At 43.1% G+C, this 19,816-nt stretch overlaps 1 protein-coding gene across 1 annotated transcript in view; it reads right to left on the bottom strand.

Annotated features, from left to right (window-relative positions):
• Positions 1-19,816, bottom strand: part of BICC1 (BicC family RNA binding protein 1) — a 199,374-nt gene that overhangs the window by 121,701 nt on the left and 57,857 nt on the right. The window contains exon 2 of the mRNA XM_060241083.1: positions 19,203-19,249. Coding sequence (XP_060097066.1) covers positions 19,203-19,249 — 47 coding nt within the window. The remainder of the gene's footprint in view (positions 1-19,202; positions 19,250-19,816) is intronic.

Here is a 19,816-nt window from a genome sequence, read left to right as displayed (position 1 = left end):
CTAGTACAGAAATGCATCTCGAATTTGAACATTTTATATATCTTCAGGATACATACAGATTATCAGGGGTGGAGTTCTAGCAGGAGCTCCTTTGCATATTAGGCCACACACCCTGGTGTAGCCCCTCCAAGAGCTTACGAGGCTCTTTTGTAAACTCTTGGAGGATTGGCTACATCAGGGATGTGTGGCCTAATATGCAAAGGAACTCCTGCTAGAATTCCACCCCCCACAGATTATTATTCCATGCGCATCAACATACATAGAAAAACCTTCACACTGTATGTTCTGAGCAAAATTTCATCTGGAAAAGCATTTCAATCATTCCAAAGCAGCAATATCTAGCACCTCCATCATATACTGAAAACTGGAAAAGCTACATCTAGCCAGATAAGATTTATGCACATCCAGTTCTTTCTCTTCTCTTACATACCTACCTTAATATGACATCTTTACTATATAATATGTATTGCATCTATTGTTTCACAACCTTCCAGAAGTTTCAACACAATTTCAGACTACATTTCTCTAAGAGAAAAAAACATTTACCAAAAACAGTTTAAACTGAGCATAGAAGTTTATTCTATTTATATTTCACCTTTCCGCTGAATGCGTCTCACAAGGCAAATCTCATAACAAAAAATAATAATTGCACAACATATGTAAAAGTGGCAAGGTTTTACACTGTAAAACTGAAGATCCTCAAAACACTGAAAATGAAGGTTAACAAGTAGAAATCTAAGTTTAGCACGTATAGTGCATTTGGCAATTGTCTCAACCAATTTCCTGGAAATGAGGTTTGAACATAGATATGTATGCACTACATAATAATACACGCTGCTCAGAAGTTTATATGTTGGCTATTTTACTAGTTCCACTCCTCACATGCACAATGCCAGAACTTTAATTCACTCTTTTGGGAGAACACTTTGTGGCAGCTGTTTCTCAGTACAAAGCTTTGTTTTCTCTCTGTATGTTAAAATAGCATCTTCTGAATAGTTAATTAATGCAACCCAAAGAGGTTCTTAGAAACAATCCACTAACATCATTTACTAATTAGCAAAATCAGCAGTTACTGTTATGTACTGCACGTGACTTCCTAATACGGTCCTATGACCTCCTAATAGGTTCCTATGAACTCAAACCACTCAACTATAAAGAGGGATTCCTGCAACTCTACATGACTCTGTCGGGGTGGGCACAAACTGAGAAATGAACCATGGTTTGAGCACAAACCCAGCCAGTTCATGTTTCATTTCAAACTAGTTCATTTGGTCAAATAATTCCCAAACCATTTTTCCATGACGGTTTGTTTGGCTCATTTTTGTGGTTCATTCTCAAGACACCTTGGAACCGATTCAATCCGTTCCCAGGCAACGCAGGGGGTAGACTTGTGAAGGGTCCTAGAAACACCCAAAGCAGTTGCCCACAGCTTGATTGGCGGTTCTGGGAGCCAACCATGGGCTTCCCATTTTGCTCTATTGAAGCAGATTACATACCAGTATAATACTATACCCTGGCTCAGATGCTTTCACTTTGCAGCACAAACAGTGAAGAGTTAGTTTGGTTGTTGTTTACTGCAAGGCTCACTTAGGGGAGTTGCCAAGGCTTTGAGGTACTCGCTTTCCCGCCACATAGTGGGGACAGTTTTTCAAACACCTCTCCCGGCTGGGAAAGTGTTCCTTGCTGTAGTTTCGGTAACCAAACCTGAAGCTAGAGCTGAGCTCTCCTGGGGGCTCCTGGCTTTGGGGGGGCTATAACTCAGACAACCCAAATCCAATTTTTGCAAAACATGGAGGGCTGGTGGAGGACCACCTGAAGACTTCCTGTGAGTCTGGCATCTCTATCTCGCGAGAGGGGTGTTCTACCACCTTCCAAACCACAAACTGGTTCAGGGGAAATCAAACAAATAATGAACCAACATGGACCACTGGCTTGGGCAATAAAACGAACCATGAACCACTATCCTTCAAGTTTGTGCCCGTCCCTAATTTTCCATTCTACCCTCATCTCCTTCCAATCAACTAGTGCTGATGATCGGTATCCCTGCTACAGTTCTGCAACAGGTTCTACTGATCCAATCACTGCCAAATTGAGCTGCCAGCTCTAGGCTGGGAAATACTTTGAGATTTGGGGAGTAGAGACTGGGGTGGGGCAGGGGTTGAAGAGGGGAGTGACTTCAATGGGAATAATGCCATATAGTCCACCTCCCAAAGCAGCCATTTTTTCCAGATGAACTAATCTGTTGCTTAGTGATCAGGGCTAGACTAACAATTAGGCCAAGTAGGCACTGGCCTATGGGCCCCCGCACCTTTAGGGGAACCTGGCTGGCTTTTCCCTGCAGTTTCCCCCCTGCCTGCAGTCCTCCCAGCCTGCCCACACAACCAGCAACTGAGCTGCTCTTTGCCTGATTTGCCTGCTGCAGCTGCTGCTGGCGTTGTCACCAAGTTTGTCTCTCTGCCTCTCCCCTACAGCTTTGTCAAAGGGAATTTTAAGAAGGTGCCTGCAGGCTGCAGTGGGGCCATGGATAGCGGGGCAGGTGCTCTGACCCTGAGATGCTCTGCAAGGGGCCCCCCAAGATTTCAATTGCCTAGGAGCCTCCATAGGGTTTAATCCAGCACTGCTAGAGATCAGTTGTAATAGTGGGAGATCTCCAGTCACCACTTGGGGATTGCCAGCCCTGCTTCCCAAGGCAGACAGGATGCTGCCTTTTAAAGCCACATATAAGTTCCTGCGGCACTGTGGCTTCTTTTCAATCTCAAAACAATTCCTTATGCAGAAGCACATCAGATAGGCTGCTCTGAGGGCCTCCGACTCAGTCAAAGCAACCCTTTTTTGTGCATTAAGATAACGTCTCTATGCCTTCCATCTTGGCTCAGGGGGGAAAAGTGCTCAACTATCGAAAGTCTGGAAATGCTGACCTAAAGAATGGAAAGAACTGCCCAACCCCGAACCGACTCCTGCAATTTAAGAATGAAAGGAACTTCAGGGGCATCCTCTGGTGGTTCCTTAACACAGCCACTTTCGGAAAACAAACACACAAACCTAAATTCCTCCAGCCGATGCCCATTTCTATTGCTTGTATCAATAGCATTCTTTGAAGCTGCTATTTCCAGAGTCGGATGCCATGTGGAAAAAGTGGGAAATGTCAGCCAGGACTCAGTACACTTTGCTTTGTGTGGGTTTCAGCGGCCACGGGATAATAAATTGCAGCTGGAAGGGGATATTTCCAAATGAGTGAAACTCTACCACTGACATGCAGCTATTCCTGCGAATTCCCAACCCCAGATGTGGAATATGAAATGGCGTAGTATTCGGTTATGCTAAATCACTCAGGTCTCCTAACGCTTCGCTGTAAGATTTGGGCACAAGCATTTTGGCTTTCGACATTCAAAGCTGTTTGAAATGAGTCACTCATCAGAAGAAGGGAACACTTGGAAGACTAACGTCTTCATAAGCACCCAATGGCGTAGGCGGCTCTCTCCCTCTGGGTTCCCCTTCCAAGACAGGCTTTGTCCTGTACGGCTCCCTTCAGAGTAACTTTCAAGAGAGCAGGCATCGTTTGCATTACAGCAAGGGTGGGCAAACTGCAGCTCGGGAGCCACATGTGGCTCTTTCACACATGTTAATAATAATAATAATAAATTTAATTTATATCCCGCCCTCCCCGCCAAAGTAGGCTCAGGGCGGCTAACAGGACATGGTATATACCATGATATTGCATAGAACAATTGTAAAATACAGTTAATAAATACATTTAAAAACAGTTACATAAAATTTAAAAGTACAATAAGTTAAGGTGCTATATTCAATAGGTATATTCCGATGGGTAGATGTCGCTTTCAGGGTTCCTTATAAGCTTGCAGAAAGAGGGTGGTTTTGCAAGCCCTGCGGAACTGATTAAAGTCCCGCAGGGCTCGCACTTCCTCCGGTAGTTGATTCCACCAGTGGGGGGCCATTATAGAGAAGGCCTGCTCCCTCGTGACTTTCAGTTTGGCCTCATATTGTGTGGTTCTCAAAGCCCCCGCCACCCCATTGGCCAGCTTGGAGAAAGCATTTGTCTCTTTAAATCACTTCTCCAAGCCAAGCCAAGCCAGCCAGCAGCTTGGAAAATGCACTTAAAGTTGCTTTCTTTCCACCTCCCTCCTCCCATCTATTTTCCTTCCTTCCTTCCTTCCTTCCTTCCTTCCTTCCTTCCTTCCTTCCTTCCTTCCTTCCTTCCTCAAACATCCTATGTTCATGTCTTGCGGCTCTCCAACATCTAATGTTTATTCCACGTGGCTGTTATGTTAAGCAAGTTTGGCCACCCCTGCATTAGAGGTACCACATGTGCACAGTTACCATACAAAGTCAACACAGGAATGACCACAGGGGCAATGGCAACCACACAGAATCCATATAGAGCAGATATAAGAGCAAATTCACATAAACACTTTCATCTCAAGGTACAACAGCTGTTCCATACAAGCGATCCATCCTTCTGTAAACTTGAGTCTTTGAAAATCTCACAGCTGCTTAAGGAGCATTGTCCTGTCCTGGCTAGCCTAGGCCAGTCCAATCTTGTCACATCTCAGAAGCTAAGCAGGGTTGGCCCTGGTTAGTACTTGGATGGGAGACTGCCAAGGAAGTCTAGGATTGCTTTGCAAAAGGCAGACAATGGCAAACCACCTCTGTTTGTCTCTTCCCTTAAACCAGGGATGTCGAACTCATTTGTAATGAGGGCCAAAACTGATATAAATGAGACTTTGTAGGGCCGGGCCATGTGAGTCATAAAATGTAATGCCAGGTAGCAGAGATATAAACTTTATAAAGGACATAGGCAAACGCAAAAAAAGTTAAAATAAAACATGCTTAAAACATTAGCACTTATTGGTCTTGAAGGTGCTTTCTTTGTATCTCTCCTGTGCAATCTGGGCTCTCGCAATTGCATAGCAGAGCTGCTGAGCCAAGCTTCTCTTCCTTTTAATGGCTGAGGCTCCCCCCCCCCCCCCCACCGGAGAAGGAAGGATAGAGCCAGTGCTTCCTTTGAAGCAAGCTATCCCTCTCTCCTCTTCCTCTCCAATGAAGGAGCCTCAGCCAATTGCTTGGGGACCTCACAGGAGTCCTCCAGAGGCCTGATTCAGCCCCCAGGTCACACGTTTGACACCCCTGCCTTAAACACTCTATTAGGATTCTGGTAAGTTGGTTGAGACTTGGGAAAAAAGGAAAAAAACCAACATTACTACAGATACAGATTTTGTGGTTGCTCCTGTATTGGCAGTTGTGTAACGGTTTTTGCCCTCCTGGCTCTCCTAGCAGCATTTTTAAATTTAATAAACCTAAACCTTTTTAGAATGCCATGCAAGCGACATCCAGTTACTTCAGAGATCACATGGTCACACCATCACACCACTAAGCCAGAGGCTTTTTAAATGGAGACCAACACAAGGTTTCCATATGTACTGTAAATGAATGCGTGAAATCAGACAAGAATTATTTAAAAGTAAGAACTTCTACTTAAACCTTAAGAAGTTGGGGTTTTTTTTAAACCAACTAATCCCAACAGATGTCTGTTTTGAACGAACTAGTGGGAACAAAATATACCGTAGTTGAATTGACAACAGATTACTAAATGTATTACTCTGCAGAAGATGGGATAAATTAAATGGCAATTCTTAACAACTGCAACACTGGATCCAAAGCTGCTACATGATTCAATTTGGCTAGGCTACTCCATGACTCTGGACTGAAGAAGACTGTAGATTTATACCCCGCCCTTCTCTCTGAATCAAGAGTCTCAGAGTGGCTTACCATTTCCTTTATCTCCTTCCCCCACAACAGATACCCTGGGAGGTGGGTGGGGCTGAGAGAGCTCTCCCAGAAGCTGCCCTTTCAAGGACAACTCCTATGAGAGCTATGGCTGACCAAGGCCATTCTAGCAGCTGCAGACGGAGGAGTGGAGAATCAAACTCATTTCTCCCAGATCAGAGTCCGTGCACTTAACCACTATACCAAACTGAACCAATCTGATCCTGTCTTACTGGCAATCTTTAAAGTGGGAGGAAAGATTTATGCACATGACTTGAACACCTGGTCATGTTTAAGGTTTTGTTTTTGTACTGATCAAGCTTGGGGTTTTATTTTGTACATGGTGGAAAATTAGAACACATTCTCTACCAATCTCTCAGAGTCACTAGAGGGTGGAAGACAAACAGCTTTCTCAGTTGTAGAACTCCAGTCAAGAACCTTTCCTGATTTCTTCCAAGTGCAATATTGGGGGAACTCTTATGTATTTTAAGAGCTGACCATTAGAAGGCTGGAGAGGACCAAAAATAAGGACGTCTAATATGCAAAAAGGAGCAAATGGTGAAGGTATTCTAATCTTCAAGCCACAAGCATAGTACTGGAGTGTACTATCTGTAACTTTCCAATGCCAGCTACTTAGTGTAAAATTTCTACTGCAATGAATCCAGCACTCAAAAATACCCATTCCTGTCTTGCAGTTAACTGCCTTTCCCTTCCTGGTATTCCATTCAGATTCATCAGCAGAAGGAAGCGGTCACACTCAGTCTGGATTGTGTAGTCTACCTTTTCCATGACTTTTGCAACTCCTTTGCACGCACTTCCTGCATCCACTACCCCTCCCCATACCACCTATATATCTCTGGCCAGTTTCTACATACACTCCATGCATCTGATGAACAGAGCTGCTGTGTTCCTCAAAAGCTTACGCTACAATAAAATGTGTTAGTCTCAAACAGGTGTGGCTGAACTTGCTTAATATAAGAGCCATGCAGAATAAACATCAGATGTTAGAGAGCTGCAAAACATGAACAGCAGATGTTTGAGAACCGCAAGACAGGAAAGAAGGAAGGCAAATAGATGGGGGAGGTGGAGTTATAAAAAGAAAGCAACTTTAAATATCAGGTCAAATTTAATACGGTTAAAGACCCAACCAACTTTAAATGGATTCTCCAAGCTGCTGGTTGGCTTGGCGTGGAAAAGTGATTTAAAGAGAGAAATGCCTTTTCCAAGCCGGCTGACAGGGCTGTGGGGGCTTCAAGAGCAACACAATATGTGTGAAAGAGCCACATGTGGCTTCTGAGCCACAGTTTGGCCACCCCTGGTCTCAAAGGTGCTACTGGAATCTTTGCTGTCTTGAAGAATTCTGTCTAAACTGAAATGTAAGCTGTATTAACCGTGAGGCAAACCTCAAGAGGCAATACTCAAAAGTAATATGACTTCCTCGGGGAAAAAATATTCTGAATTCTAGGTGCTTTCAGATGTCCTATGGCCTGGGTCTTGCTGAACAAGAGCAGAGCATTTTGTACTTCAGAACTTGACCAAGCCACATCAGGTTGCAATGGGGATCACCAAGAGCGTAATATGAGGCAGGGTTACTCCAGTCCAGGGGTGGCCAAACTTGCTTAATGTAAGAGCCACATAGAATAAGCATCAGATGTTTGAGAGCTGCAAGACATGAATATGGCCGGATTTGCTCTCACCCGCCACCTCCTGAGATGCCGACCATGCCCCTGTCCAATTCACTGTGCAATAATATATTATTATACAGAGAGAGAGAGAGAGCACATCAGGCAAGAATAAAAGCAGCCTCGAGCTGCTGACACAACATCTTATTTATTTCAGTTTTAACTGATCTTTCATGGTAATAAACTGAACTACCAAATAACTTGAACTGTTTTTTTCCTGAATTTTTTTCTTAAAAGTGATACATTTTGGCAAACATTCTCTAGGTCTCTCAATTGGAAACAATTAAGAGAGAGACACAGCAAGAGAGAGGCTGGCTTGGCAAAGGGCTTAAAGAGACAAATGCCTTCCTCAAGCCAGCCAATAGGGTGGCAGTGGCATCAAAAGAGCCACAGAATATCTGTGAAAGAGCTGCATGTGGCTCTTGAGCCACAGTTTGGACACCCCTGCTCCCGTCTAAGGTGTGGATCCAGCCTTAAGAACAAGCCATCCAACCCAATGAACTTCTCCAATGCAATGTAACAGGCACTTTTAAATTCAACTGCTTTCAAGGGGGAAGTTATGACATGGTTAAGTTATGGGAATTTGCTTTCATTTTTTTCTGGACCAACCCATATGCCATTTCATACTAGCAGCAACTGCACCTCTTAATATTTACCACTTTATACTAGTAGCAACTGCACCTCTTAACATTATTACTAATATAATCTCTAAGGGTGTTTTTGAATCTGATGGCACCAGCATCTTTAAAAAGTCATGTGTGCAGTGACCTGCCTTGTAAGATCTAAGCATGTTGTGCTTAAGGAAAACTTGCTAAGGAAATTAAACAAGTAAGAGCAACAACTTTAGTTGGAGAGTTTGAAGTTGAGTCAATCTGGATATTTGGAATCTGCAAAGTCTGCTCAATAATAAAGACCTCAGATGTGTAGACTTGCAGGGTACTCCACTGGCAAGCTCACAGCCTAAATTTGGGTTTAAATCTATTTCCGGCTAACCAAACTACATGAAAAGGAAAACACAGGATTTCAGAGCCAATGACTAAACAAGAAGCAGACGCAATAAGGTACTGGGTTCAATCCTATCTCCAGTTAAGGGAGTTCATGTAGCACAGCTGAGATTCACCTTTGCGGAGCCATCACAAAGCCTCCATCACTCACAGCAGACAACCCTGAGATAGATAGTGCAATGCTTCGACTCACCACACGTGCAAACAAACTCAAAATCATCGCTCTAAATATGAATCCAGTAGCCCCTTAGAGACCCATAAGGTTTTGGAGAGAGAAACACTTCACAGATTGAGTGTCATCTGTGAATTCAAGACAGAACTATTTCAATAGGCCTACAACATCTGAGACAGGAGAGAGCTGCCACATCCTACAAGAACTGAGCAATATCATCTACTGCAGTGGACCCCAACCTTTTTGGCACCAGGGATCGGTTTTGCGGAAAACAATTTTACCATGGACAGGGCAGGGGGGGGGGGCAGGGAATGGTTCTGGGATGATACAATTGTGCACATTATTTCTAAAGTGTTTGGTGTGGTAGTTAAGTGTGTGGCCTCTTTATCTGGGAGAACTGGGTTTGATTTCCCTCTCCTCCACTTGCAGCTGCTGGAATGGCCTTGGGTCAGCCATAGCTCTTGCAGAATTGTCCTTGAAAGGGTAGCTTCTGGGGAGAGCTCTCTCAGCCACACCTACCTCACAGGGTGTCTATTGTGGGGAGGAAGGTAAAGGAGATTGTGAGCCGCTCTGAGACTCTGAAATTCAGAGTGGAGGGAAGGATATAAATCCAATGTCATCATCTTATTACTATTATTACTACATTGTAATATATAATGAAATAATTATACAACTCATGGCCCATTTGCTAACAGGCCATAGAACAGTATTGGCCCACGGCCCTGTGGTTGGGGATCCCTGATCTACTGTAGACACTATCTACTGTAAGAATAGCATGTTAAGGATTATTGATGGTGATAAGGAAACTGAAGATCTAATTTAAAAGAGTTAATTTTGAAACTGAATTGCCTGCTGAAGAATGTATTGAAATTGGCCACTGATTTTATATAGCACCATTGTGATTGTATTTTAATAATATCAGAAGTTTTATAATTGGCCTCCTGTCCAATTTGACTGTTAGCCACTCTAGGTCTGCTTGCAGAGAGGGCAGGATAAAAATATAAAGTAAATAAATATTTATTCTCACATCTGACCATCACTAATATTGGTCAAAACAAACTAAGGTTTAATTAAGATTCTGAAAGGCAATCCAAAGTTTATTTGAACCATTAAGAATGATCAGATGTTAACAATGAACTTGGGCATACAAGACAATACAAACTTGAAATCATCTGGATCTTTGGTAAGCCTTATCCCTAATTCTACTAGTAGTGTTGTGTTTTGAGACCAAGCACAAGCAGATCTGTGGAGGGCTGTTCAGAGTGTGGATTTGCACAAGCAGGGACCAATTTCGCACTAGGGCTTGTTCTGGGTAGAGAGCCCTTTTGCTCCCGGGGCTTCTCTCCGTTTTTCCACAGGTTGCCCTGGAGCTGCGAGTTGGCCCACCGCTTTTCCACAGCAAGTGAGATTCTCTGACAAGCGGTTTCTGCTTGCTGTGGAAAAGCAGTGGTCCAACTAGCAGCTTTGGGGCAACTTGTATAAAAATGGAGAGAAGCCCTGTGAGCAAAAGAGCTCTCCACCCAGAACAATTCCTAGTGCAAAATCAGTCAGGGTTTACAGAATCAGGTATTCTAAGTATAAGCTTTCATGTGCATGCACACTTCCTCAGATACAAACTGAGCAGGGTTTTATAGAGGTAAGAAGATTTAGACCAATACCCCACTAGCCTTGTTCCGGTCTCGTTGCTCCTTTTCCCACTGAGCTTCTGCTGGATTTTGCATAAATTGACCCAGAATAGCGAGTTGCCTCACCTCTTTTCAAGTTCCCTCCACAGCAGGCAGGATACTCTGAAAACCAGTTTCTGCCTGCCGTGGAGGGAACTTGAAAAGAGGCAGGTCAACTCGCCACCCCGGGGCAGCTTGTGCGAATCAAGCAGAAGCGCCGGCAGGAAATGAAGCAACGAGACTGGAACAAGGCTAGCGGGGAATCGGTCTTAGAATTCCCATACCTAGAATTCCTAATTCATAGTTTTAGTAGATGAGGTTTGGCACAATACATACAAACTCTGAAATGGATAATTTAGCTTTGAAATGGACCATTAAATGGCCTTTGTGACGTGGCTTCTTTGCTTAGCTCTCTGCTCAGATTATACCTACTACAACAATCAATTCAATACAAACAGCTTAAATTTTAAGAACTCAAAGAAACCAACAAGCTTATTAAATGTAGTGGTGTAGTGTAGTGGTTTGGTGTAGTGGTTAAGTGTGCAGACTCTTATCTGGGAGAACAGGGTTTGATTCTCCACTCCTCCACTTGCACCTGCTGGCATGGCCTTGGTCAGCCATAGCTCTGGCAGAGGTTGTCCTTGAAAGGGCAGCTGCTGTGAGAGCCCTCTCCAGCCCCACCCACCTCACAGGGTGTCTGTTGTGGGGGAGGAAGGTAAAGGAGATTGTGAACCGCTCTGAGACTCTTCAGAGTGGAGGGCGGGATATAAATCCAATATCATCATCATCATGATACGTTTGGTTGATCTACATCCCTACATATGAAGGTAGTACAAAATGTTGTAAAGCTGAGCATTTTGCAGATTGTCAAATAGGATTCTGCAGTCAACGATAAAGGATCCCTATGCACTCAGGATCCAGAGATACAAAATAGCCCATACTTTCTAACTCTGCTCAGCTTGTCTCAGCTGTCAACTGCTGCCTTGACTCAGGAGAAAAGGCTGGATATAAATGCTTTAATAAATAAACTGCAGGAAGAAATGAACTGGGGATTCCCATACAGCATTTAATACTTCACTCCTATTCTGTACTCAAAATATGTGGGTTAAGCTGAGAGTGGCAGCATCGTGTCTTGAAACAAGCCAACAAAATGAAAAGGAGAAGGGACTTGGCAGCTACTGCTCAGAAGCTTACATGTTGGTTATCTTACTAGTGGCCAAAGCCATATTTGCTCCTCTGCAGCAAGGCAATACGTTGCAGTGTGTTCTAGATTCCTTGTCCCCTTCTCAACAGCCAGGAACCTTTCGCTCCTTGGGTTTTCTCCGCTATTGCCTCTACCAAAATAGCTCCTTTATGCATTTCCAATGAAAAAAGAACGACTCCATATTTTAAAAGTACAAAATAGCAAAGTTTGATCTCATGATATCTTGGCATACAGTCTGCACTGCTGCTAGCTAATAAGTGGGTTTCCTTCATCAGGGTATCCTAAGAGCTTGTAATGAACTACTCACAGGGCAAAATCTCCATTAATCTAGTTTCCTCCATCCTCACTTTTCAAATTAAGCAAGGGCTACAAATCCAAGGAAGGAGAGTCAGCAACCTTGCACTTTTAGCTCTGGTGTCAACAAAACAGGGCATTAATACAGCAGTGCATGCTTACTGTATGATGTATTGTTCTACCAGAGCAACCCAAGTATTAGGTCCAGTTTGAACCAGATATGACATTCTTTGCATTAAATATTAGAAACAGCTACAGTCAACTGTATTAAGGCAATGATCCAGTGCATCACTTGTGAAAGAGCCTCCAGTCTCTTTGCCTGAAGCTAGAACTCATTGCCTATGAATATCTAATAAATGGATTTCTCAGCCGCAGAACTCCAGCTGTCAACAGCAAAAAGCTTTTAAGACAGTCTTCTAGACTTCACCTCAAGGATTGATAAATTCTAAGGGCTGCTTTCACAAACTCTACAGCAGGTGACCCCAGCCTTTTTTGACCCCATGGGCATCTTCGGAATTATGACACAAAATGGCTGCCACAGAAGGCAGCACCAACATAAAATGGTTGCCACAGCTTACTGTCAGACCAACAGTGACGATCCCTGTGCTGTAGTGGCAACTACTGCCAAAGCACCTTAAGAAGCAACTGTATAGCTAATCAAATCTCTAATGGCTGTCATTAACCTTGCTGTGCAAAAGCCCCACCAGGCCCCAACACTTGCCACTAAAATTTTATTTTTCATTTCCCTAACTTTCCCTGACCAACTTTTGTCAATTTCCACCATTCAAATATAACCACAAGTTGAAAAATGAATAAGTCATGTTGCATTAATGCAAAGTTTAATGAAATGTTCCACTCTACAACTACATAAGTCTCAACTGTAAAAATATTTGTCGAAGTAAGAGATTCAATATCAGCTTCTTTCAAAATTAAGTGCAGCAACGTCTGTTTTGCAATTGCACCAAAAATTACACCACAATACTAACTTCAATTCAAGTGAACTCTGAATGCTTTCAGAGTAGGAACTTTCCAAAGCTGGGAAAGTTTCATTTTTACTTTCTGGTTCCAGAAACTGTAATGAGCAGATCAGCAGCAAGAAAGGAGGTGGAGTTCCTGCAATCTAGAGAAGCAGACAATCCTCATTTGCAACCTTTATGCATGGGAGAAGTCAGGAAAGAGGGTGAGAAAGCTGATACTCTGTAAACTCCAGAGGGAACAAGCAATCACATTCGCAAAATTTACTTTGCATGGTGCAGAGTAGAAAGTGCTAGTTGTCTGTGAAATCCAACAGTGGCAAAACTCATGTGCAACTCTGTGCTGGGTTTAGCAGGAGACAAAATGTCCATTCCATACACAAGCATGAACCAAAAACATGCTTATCTTTATATGTAAGTTAAATGCAGTATTAGCAGGTTGGGATGAAAACAGTCAGATGTTTAAAGTTTGTATACTGCTAAACGTTTAAACTAGCCTTGCTTTGCAAATGCTACAGGCAGACCTTGTAAATCATGCAGGGACAGAGCTCAACAAACATATTAGGCTGGTTGCTGGGGGTGGAGCGGAGAAAAAGGTGGCACTGGGAAAGGGCATCATTAACTTTTACTTGTATTCTGCTACTTCTCTATTCCAGTTGCCACAAGAACAGATCGCGCTCTTGCAGCAGCAAGTCAAAAATCCACCGCTTGAATATATTTAATCACAATTTCCCTGACTTTAGACCAATTTCCCTGACCAATTTCCATTTCCCTGACTTTCCAGAAAGTGGCAACCCTGACACGGTAGGCTTCAGAAAAGATATAGGTGGGTGGCATGGTACCCACTGGCACAGCACCTACTACACAGTAACAACTCCAAGCGTTTGACTAAGCATACAATCAGCAGGGATCATGGCCCATCCTGGTGCTCTGATAAATATCCCTGTTAATACACTTTATTTTTCAGTTTGTGCATGAAAGAATTTTAAACTTGAGAGTGTAGCATGATTGGAAATACAGATTCAAATCTACCTTCTACCATGATGCTCACCTTGGGTGAGTCAGGCACTCAGCCTTGCCCGCCTCACAGGGCTGATGCCAAGATAAAATGAAAGAGGAGGGAACAGTGTATATTGCCCTGCACTTCCTGGAGAAAGGACGGGATAAAATATACAAGCCCGCAAACTCAAAAGTAAATGATTCAATCTTGGTTCTTCAACCTTCCTTATGTTGATGCTCAGAAGTTATAGGCTCCTAAAAATATGAGCCAAATTAAAAATGAGGCATTAATTTGTTGACTCATCATTGCACAGTAACTCAAAGGAAGGTCATCTCCTTTCGCAAGTTTGATTGCCAAATATTTTGCCCCATGTAAAAGTTTCCCATTTGGAAACAGATGACTTAGGCATGGACATTGTTGCCTACAGCCTCAGTATCATTTTCCTTCTTATAGTCTCCAGCTCTGTATACGTCTCTCTCTAAAAGAACTTGGCTCTCTCCACTTCACATGAGAAAAACATTAAAAGTGACTGGAGGAAACTAGACAGACAAGACAATGAGTAAGCCATGAGCAACTCTCAAAAAAAAAAAAAAAGATTCTAAAAGCCCTGAAAGTCATTCTCAGGTTTGCTCCTCAATTACACTATTCCATATACTCTCCAAGCTCGTATTTTGATGTGGCCTATGGAAAGATGACAAAATCCTTACATCAGTTTCGTCTTCTAAGTATCTGGGGAACTAGAGAAACCAATGTCCATAAATGGGAAGTGCAATAAAAGTGAATGGAGGCATTTGGGAGGACAAGCACGCAAGACCAATAATGCAACAATAATGCTGTTCCCCAAAAAATGAGTTCTCCACATTCATGGGTAGTATAATTTTCCTTGATCACCATCCTGAATCGCCATCACCATCCTGAATATCCCACTGCCTCTGACAGAGGCAGCCAGTGATAGAATTCTGACATGATTTAGGGAGACAGTCACAGAGATGAGAAGCAATCCTGTATTTGCTCAGACTTGTATTTGGACTTACTTTTCACATCTGAATCTCACACTGCACCTAAAAAGCTGGACACCTGCAACTTGATAGCACCTTCCACCCTTACCATGTTCTGCAACAAAAGGATGCTGAATTGTTTTGAAAGTGTAAAGTTCCTCAAATGGTTTGCAGCAGGGCTTTTTTTTCATAGCAGGAACTCCTTTGCATATTAGGCTGCACAGCCCTGATGTAGCCAATCCTCCAAGAGCTTACAGGGCTCTTTGTACAGGGCCTACTGTAAGCTCCAGGAGGGACTGGCTACATCAGGGGGATGTGGCCTAATATGCAAAGTAGTTCCTGCTACAAAAAAAAAGCCCTGGTTTGCAGTTTCTGCTCCTATGTCACAGAGTATTGATGGAACTCTCTGTCTGGTGTAGTGATGCTCTGTATTCTTGGTGCTTGGGGGAAAAAACAATGGGAGGGCTTCTAGTGTCCTGGTCCCACTGGTGGATCTCCTGATGGCACCTGGTTTTTGGCCACTGTGTGACACAGAGTGTCGGACTGGATGGGCCACTGGCCTGATCCAACATGGTTTCTATTATGTTCTTATGTTCTCTTATATCCTACCTACTGGCTTTATCCAGGAACTGAATGCTGATGGTGTTTGGGGGTTTTATTGTGTGTGTGTGTGTGTGCATCTGCACATGCACACACCTGGAAATCATGGTGACCTCTGATGACTGACCCCTATTGGGGGTCTGGAGGATATTCAGAGAAACTGTTGCATAAAGCCTGCCCTGCTCTCTTGGCTCTGGTATTCCAAGGTCTCCTATCCAATTACTTGCCAGAGTTGACCTAGCTTAGCTTCTGAGATCTAAAGAGACTGGGCTTGCCTGGGCTATCCAGATCAGGGCAGAACGGAATGCTGTTGATGGGGAGGAAATACACACACACATATATATGTCCCCAGTGTAAGCTGAATATAAATATCAGCCAGCAGTTCTATAGTTATATAGCCATTGTTATGGTAATGCTTACTGATATTGAGATGAGAGGTTGCCATGAGAATGTAGGATAAGTATGGCAGGGGTGAAGAAAAGGGGGGGGGGGGACTGGGACCGTGCACATCTTGAGGTGTTACACCGTGGTGCACAAGGTGTTTTACGTTGCTAGCAAGTGCATCCAGAATGTCAAAAAGCAGGTGCTTCAAAAATAGTATCCTTCGCCCATCACAAGCAGCTGCATGTAAAGGATCTAAGTTTAATATGGTAATAGGCAACTTGTCTATTAGTACAATTGAATCATGTTGCCTGAGTAATGAGCAAAAAAAAAAAAGTCCAGTCGGTGACCATATCAATTTGGTGTGTCTATCACTGTTTTAAAACCTAACAATTTCAGCTATCCCAAAATGTTCCCCATGCAACCAAAGAAACTGGGCGTTTCCACAGAGAACTACACTGTCATCAGTATGGGGCAAAAGGCTCATGTTAATATTAAGTATTGCTGATGTCATTTTTGAGCTAAGTATTCAAAAAGCAAGCTAAGAAGACTATCAGGGACCACTCCCTTCAGTCTCTGGAAGGTTAAGATGCCTCATCAGATTGTGATTTGGACCAGGCTGCCTCAAACCTCAGCAAGATAAGAAACATCTGAAAGCATATAGCGTGCTCTACAGCTCAGCACAACAGTCTTCCCACCTCCCCCAACCTCTCCCCTCTCCAGCACAGAAGGACTTGGAATAAAGGAAAGAGTCAACGGTAAGCCAAGCTACAATCTCTAGACCACTGTTTTTGAACCTAATTACCAGAGAAGAGAAGCTAGAGTTCAGTTTAAATGAACATTTGTGACTTCTGCAATCCTTCCAAGTCCATATACAAGAAAAAATATGTAGAACATGGTGGTGGTAAAAAGTGCTGTGAGGACGCAGGTGACTTATGGTGGCTACATAGGCTTTTCAAGGCAAGAGACATTAAGGGGTGGCTTGCATAGTGACCCTGGACTTCCTTTGTGGCCTCCCACCAGTGGCGGACTGGCCAGGGTGTCAGCTTGCCTGATGGCAAGTGATCCCCCGATGAAATGGGCTCCCTTAAACATTAGGCAATATGTTAAACATGTTAATGACTTTTTAAGAGCTTGAAAATATAATAGAAGTTCCAATATTATTACTGTAATGCAACTAAAATTTGCAATAGATATTAAATATTTACAAATAATATCTACTGCATACTGCCAGTAAAATGTACAACATATGTACACTGTAATTACTGGATGGATAGAAGAAAGCAAGCAAGCAAGCAAAAAAAAAAAAAGAAAAAAAAGAAAAAAGAAAAGAAAAAGAAAAAAATATAGATAGATGATAGATATATAGATATAGATACACACACACACACACACTTATTTCGCAAAAGTTTTAATTGTATCTTTTTTCCACTTACATATTTTTGGAAAATTTTATTTATTTCTTATAAAAATTAAATGATAGCCGTGCCTTATAGTTGTAGGTGTGCCCCCTTTGTCTCTGGCAACCAATGTTTTTAGACCTAGTCCACCACCATCTGCCATCCAAGTACTAGCCAAAGCTGACCCTGTTTCAAGGTGTCAACCACCTATCAGCTACAAGTCCCATTAGGCAGGGCCTTGCCCACTTTTCTGAAACATAGTGCAAGGTGTCCCATTGGGGAGTGATGCTCAGAAGAGTCATGAGCGACACGCCAAAGAGCCACGGGTGGCTTCCAATCCACTGAATGTCACTGCTCTAAGGGATCTGAGAGCAACTTCCATGGTCCTCCTTCTCCCATTTTATCCTCACAAGCACCCGCAGATTAGGTTAGGCTGAAAAAAAGCATGAGTGCCCCAAGATCACCCAGGGAACTTCATTGCTGGTATGTGATTTGAAGCCAGATAGGCTGAGCCCTTGACCCACCCTTCAACTATCGTATAACACCAGAACTATATGAAATGCTCCCCTCTCTTGACCTTTAATACACTACATTCTGCCCACTGTCTTTGTGGCACACCTCAAGTTGCTTGAGGAAAAGCAAGTCTTTCTTTTCTATAGCATATGTGTAAACACAACTTAACTCTGTATCAGCTATGCACAGCATTCACTTGCCTTAGTGACCAATTCTAACCCAATGCTTAGCAACTTCACAGATGACAAAAGCATATTTTGAATCCGTTAAACAGTCATGGCCAAAACAGAGATGTGGGGTGTGTGTCTATCCTCCAAACATCAGGTTAACTGCTGGAGATGAGGTAAACGGTTTATTTTTATTTATTTATTTACTTTGATTTATATCCCGCTTTGCCCGCTACAGCAGGCAGCTTACATGTTCATGTATATATATGAAATATTAATTACATTATATACATTAAATATTAAGTACGTTAAAAGTACATTAAGACATAAAAAACATAAAAATCAAAGCATTCCAATGCCATATTAACCTTTGGATGGCAATCTGTTTGATAAGATAGCTAGCTAGCAAATCTGTTTTTATATCACGTTTTTCTGTTCTGCTGTTCCAGCAGGATGTTATACACAGAAACAGATCTTAGGTTCCTGCTAGAAATGGTCCAGTTGTTTCAAAGTCTGTTGTAGCCTGTGATCTTGATTAACAAATGCCTGGTGGAAGAGTGCCATCTTACAGGTTGAGTCTCATGTGCATGAAAAGCCGAAGTTATCTTATAATATAGTGGGTTCTATGCATGGCAGAGTCTCAGAGTAAGTGATTACAAGCTCTTTAACATAGGAGTGACATAGTATAAGGTCACATTACAAAACTGTTGTTGGGGCCCACTGCCCAAACCTATATACATCCCTGGGTTCCCGCACAAGCATGTTATTGGGTCATTCAAACTGGTGCGGGCTTGTGATTGGTCCTGGGCTGCAAGGATTTGAATCCTGCAACCCTTTGTTCCCAAGTCCCCAAGCTCAGTCCGTATGGCTCCAATGAGCCCGGCGGAAACATCCCAAGTCTTCCCTTGAGTCCACATACATAACAGAACACATGAAGCTGTCTTACACTGAACCAGACCATCAGTTCATCAAGGGCAGTATTGTCCACTCAGCTTTCAAGCATCCGTTCAGAGTCTCAGCTAGAAGTCTTTCCAGTCACCTACTGGCAGATCCTTTAACAGGAGATGCCAGGGACTGAACCTGGGACCTTCTGCATATAAAGCAGCTGCTCTGCCACTAAGCCACAGCCCCTTTCCTGGCCTACCTTATCTGGCCAACCCAGAGGGCCTACACAACCTGCCAATCACAAAGGTCAATGGGGGCACAAGTGTGCCAAGGCCTGAGAGGGGGCACACAATTCCAGGCAGCTCACTGGCTTAGAACTACAGCATCTACTTCAGCTTTTTTCGGCCAAAGGAAGACAGCTTTGCAAGCTTATGCACATTATCTGCTACATTGCTTTTAAAAATATGCCATTTCTCTTACCTTCTGGAAAAAGTCCTCCCCACTCTTGCCTTTTCCTTCAGCAGCAGCTGTAAAATAAAACGACACAAATTTAAATAAGATATAAGCCACCTCTTCAACCGTAGTATTTTAGCCATATATTCATTTCTTATCATACATACAGGGGTGGAATTCTAGCAGGAGTTCCTTTGCATATTAGGCCACACACCCCTGATGTAGCCAATCCTCCAAGAGCTTACAAAGAGCCTTGTGAACTCTTGGAGGATTGGCTACATCAGGGGTGTGTGGCCTAATATGCAAAGGAGCTCCTGCTAGAATTCCACCCCTGCATACATAATTCATCCTAGCTCAGGACAGCCTTGGGCATGACTTCTTTGGGAATTCTTGTTCCCATTTTTTGCAATAATACATCTTCACCCCACAAGTGTTGACAATTTTCTTGGAAGAACGACTTTGGCAGCAAAGGGAGAAAAAAGTTGCCTGTTTAAAAACAGCAAAGAGATCCTGTGCAGCAATTACTTTGAAGATAACATTGGGCAACTTCCTTTGCCTAAAATAAGAAAGAGCTGGGGGGGGGGGGTAAGAACCAGGGCTTGATAAGATTCTGGAGACAGCAGAGATGGACACACTCTCAT

This window comes from Heteronotia binoei, chromosome 6 (genome assembly GCF_032191835.1).
Source record: "Heteronotia binoei isolate CCM8104 ecotype False Entrance Well chromosome 6, APGP_CSIRO_Hbin_v1, whole genome shotgun sequence".
NCBI lineage: Eukaryota > Metazoa > Chordata > Lepidosauria > Squamata > Gekkonidae > Heteronotia > Heteronotia binoei.
The sequence above is the reverse complement of the archived record's forward strand: the minus strand, read 5'-3'. Positions and strand labels throughout refer to the sequence as shown.